This window comes from Vitis vinifera, chromosome 10, assembly GCF_030704535.1.
Source record: "Vitis vinifera cultivar Pinot Noir 40024 chromosome 10, ASM3070453v1".
In the NCBI taxonomy this organism is placed as follows: Eukaryota; Viridiplantae; Streptophyta; class Magnoliopsida; order Vitales; family Vitaceae; genus Vitis; species Vitis vinifera.
Genome location: NC_081814.1, coordinates 14337610 through 14341035, shown reverse-complemented (window position 1 = coordinate 14341035; position 3426 = coordinate 14337610). Strand labels below are relative to the sequence as shown.

The 3426-nt window shown below is 40.5% G+C and overlaps 1 protein-coding gene across 1 annotated transcript; it reads right to left on the bottom strand.

Annotated features, from left to right (window-relative positions):
• Positions 1-321: 321 nt before the first annotated feature.
• On the bottom strand, positions 322-3426 carry LOC100266176 (wall-associated receptor kinase 5). Its single transcript, XM_002265117.4, has 3 exons — positions 2379-3426; positions 1842-2021; positions 322-1764 (listed from the first exon to the last, which is right to left on the bottom strand). Exons 1-3 carry the CDS (start codon positions 3253-3255, stop codon positions 578-580), a joined length of 2244 nt encoding a protein of 747 aa, XP_002265153.1. The 5' UTR covers positions 3256-3426; the 3' UTR covers positions 322-577.

Genomic DNA, 3426 nt, shown 5'->3' with positions numbered 1-3426 from the left:
AAATTTGAAAGAAAACATAACAAATATCAGGTCAGCATTATTTTAGATTTAATCAGAATTAACCATAGTCCTTCCTATCAGTGTTTGATCTGGCCACATTTTCATTAGCGGTCTGTTGTTATTACTATTAGAGGTAATCCTGGTGTTGTCTTCTAATTAATGCAATGCTTGGTAAAAAAACTAACAAGTTTTACAGCAGCAGTCTCTAGTTGGATTAAGTTGGCAAATTTCCGTTCCATGTGATTGATCGGCTGGTCAATTCATGCATGAATTTTACACAGCTTATTTGGCTTGTACAGGATAGTATTTAGTGGTTAATCATCCAAATAAAAGTTCATTACCTGACTAACTATTGCTCCAAAAATGAAAACAGCTGCAGAAATTGATGATATCCTACAATTGTTTGAACCATAAAATCAAACGCCCGAGTGCTATATGTACATATTAAGGACTACAACTTTGAACACGTAGAATCGAAGTCATAGAGGCTGAAAATCTTCCCAACCATCAGATAAAGTGGACAGCAGAACCATACATGAATTTGGTTTCACAAACCTTTTGATATCTAGCTGAGGCTTTAAGTAGTCATGCGGTATGGTTTAGGATAGTCCTCGTCTTCAAGTATATACTCTTCTGTAACTGCACTAGTAGATGCATAAGTATATGACCTTACACTTACAGAGGAGTTGTCCTGACAAGTCCGTTGAAGTGATTGCTGCTCCACAGTCCTCCTTAATCTGTCGAGGTCTGCTGCTATTTCTTTCATGGTTGGCCTTTTCTTCCCACCTAACTTGAGGCATATCTTAGTAAGCCTAGCAACAGCAAGAATCTCCTCTTTCTGACCTTCATCCAGGATTACCTTGTCCAGAATTTCAAACAGGCAATTCTGTTTCATTGCCAATCTAAAATGAGTTGCTAGACTTTCTTCAGATCTACTAGAACAAATGACTTTTTCACCTGTCAAAAGTTCAGCAAGCACTACCCCGAAGGCGTACACATCACTTTTATCCGTAAACTGGCCTGATCGAAAATACTCTGGATCCAAGTAACCAAATGTGCCCTGCACTAATGTGGTCAAGTGTGTTTTTTCATGGGTTATTGACCTGGAAAGTCCAAAGTCAGAAACCACAGCCCTAAAGTGCTCATCTAACAGTATATTGCTGGACTTGATATCCCTATGAAGGATGGCTGGAGAAGCATAGGAATGCAAATAAGCAAGGGCTCCTGCAATTTCATCAGCAATTCGGAGGCGCTTTTCCCAAGATAATTTTGATTCACGGTTCTTATCATGGAGATGATGAGAGAGAGTGCTATTGGACACATATTCATAAACTAGTAAAGGAACTTCGCTCTCTAGACAGCAACCTAACAACTTCACTATGTGTCTATGGTTAATCTGTGAAAGAATGAAAACTTCATTGACAAACTCAACTACTTGCCTCTCGTCAACTATGATTGACTTCTTAATGGCTACTATGCTTCCATCCAATAGCATCCCTTTATACACTGTCCCATGACCTCCCTTGCCAAGAACTCGACTTGCATTGAAGTTGTCTGTTGCCTTCTCCAACTCTTCTATGGCAAAGAGTTTTGTTTTCTCAACACTTCCTTTACTACTTGAAGTGATTTGCTGTTGCAATAGGAGACCACCATTCCTCTTGAAGAACTTGTGCTTGAGTTTGTTTTTCTTTCTTTCCTCAAGTTGCCGATGCAACCAGAAGCCAACAGCAAGTAGGATGAGAAGAACAACAGTTATTCCTATTCCTGCATATATAAGCCACAAAGGTAAGCACAAACTGAAGAGAAAGAAAAGGGTGAACAGATCTAGGTAGAGTCTATACCTGAGGTAACAAGAATGGCTGCCTTGAGTTTTACTTTGTCACGTACACACCCATGTTCAGGTTTGCTATCATAACTGTGGTAACCAGGTGGGCAGGCACAATAGAAGCCTCCATATGTGTTTATGCATGCAGCTCCCTTTTTGCAAAGAGTGTTGTTTGAGTCGATGCACTCATCAATATCTTTTAAGAAGTCAAAAAAAAGAAAACATAATAATAATTGTAAGCCATAAAATTGTTGGATTGGGGTTTTTATGGCAGTGCTGGAGGTGGTGTTGGAGTAGTGCAGACTGGTGTCCCTCATTCTGATGGAGGCGTTGTTTATATGGACATGGCAGTTGACCGTGAGAGGGAAAATTCTAGTCTTTTGATTTCACAAACAATAAGTTCATGTTGCTAATAAGCATATTAATATTCTTCTTTCTGAACAGATCTATTGTGTAACGCTTGTGGAAATGGTGCTGGAGAAAATCTACAGAATAACCCTACGTATCCAACTACCAAGCGAAGAATAAATAAACGAATAAAAAAACATAGTACCTATGCAGCCATCTCGAAGGTAAGGGTTCCCGTGGTAGCCTCGACTGCAACGACACTTATATCCACTGCCTTTGTCGGAATCAACACAACGACTGTTGCTGCCACATGCATAATCGCTTCTTTTTCGGGCTTCTTGGCAAGACTTGTTTCCGATTGCCCAATTCAATATTGCAGGGTAAAAGTAGGTTTTGTTTTCACCGGACAAAGTGGTGTCAAATTGGTCAAAGTCCGAGAAGTTCTTCTCGGCAATGATGGCAAAGCTACATGGATTGGAGGTCGACCTGATGCTTATGTTAACAGCCCATAGATCAATGCTTGAAAGATCGTTAGAGAAAGTAGTCTGGCAGCAACTAATTCCAGAGCAGGAAGTACGATTAGACCAGGGTTGACCTCCAGGTATGTGGCAAACAGACACACACCCGCCGGCGTACCTTGTTTGGCTAGGATTTGTAATGTTTAATTCACCGATATAAACACCTATGTCACACCCAATGCCTATAAACTTATTTTCTGCGTGGGAATAACTATAAGGCTCCATCGAGTAAAAACCCATTCCCATTCCTTTTGTGGAACTGATATGACAAGAAGGGGAAACCCAATCAATAATTCTCACATTGTCCAGCGACGTTTGCAAAACTTCAGTTTCGATCACCACAAGACAAGGCCTTGGAGGATTGGAGGAGTTGTCGCATGAGACCTCAAAATTTCGGTCATGGTAGCAACCTCTCCCAATACCAAATGGATAAACAATGCGGACGTTGCCACATGTCTCTCGGCAACCAGGCTTGGCTATGGACGCTGCTGTTCCCTTCGATGAGAATAGCAAGATGATGATGATGATGGCGGCCAGATGACCTACTATTACTTGCATGGCCATTTTATTCGGTAAATTAAGCTTTGAAACTGCTGGATCATATCATTATAGAAATAAAAAAAAAGGCGCCTCTAATGTGCTTCAAAACTCAAGAGCTGGCTGTATCCAATTATTAGATTGAAGGGAATCTTCTTTCTTATCAAAATGAAAATGGGGGACAATGATAAAGCCATG

Bases quoted from the DNA above. Each gene is read 5' to 3' on its own strand.
- LOC100266176 (XM_002265117.4), bottom strand. From the start codon at position 3,255: ATGGCCATGCAAGTAATAGTAGGTCATCTGGCCGCCATCATCATCATC. The intron at 2,022-2,378 runs GTACTATGTTTT...ACTTCTTAAAAG, and splicing joins CCTTCGAGATGGCTGCATAG to ATATTGATGAGTGCATCGAC. The intron at 1,765-1,841 runs GTATAGACTCTA...TTATATATGCAG, and splicing joins AGCCATTCTTGTTACCTCAG to GAATAGGAATAACTGTTGTT.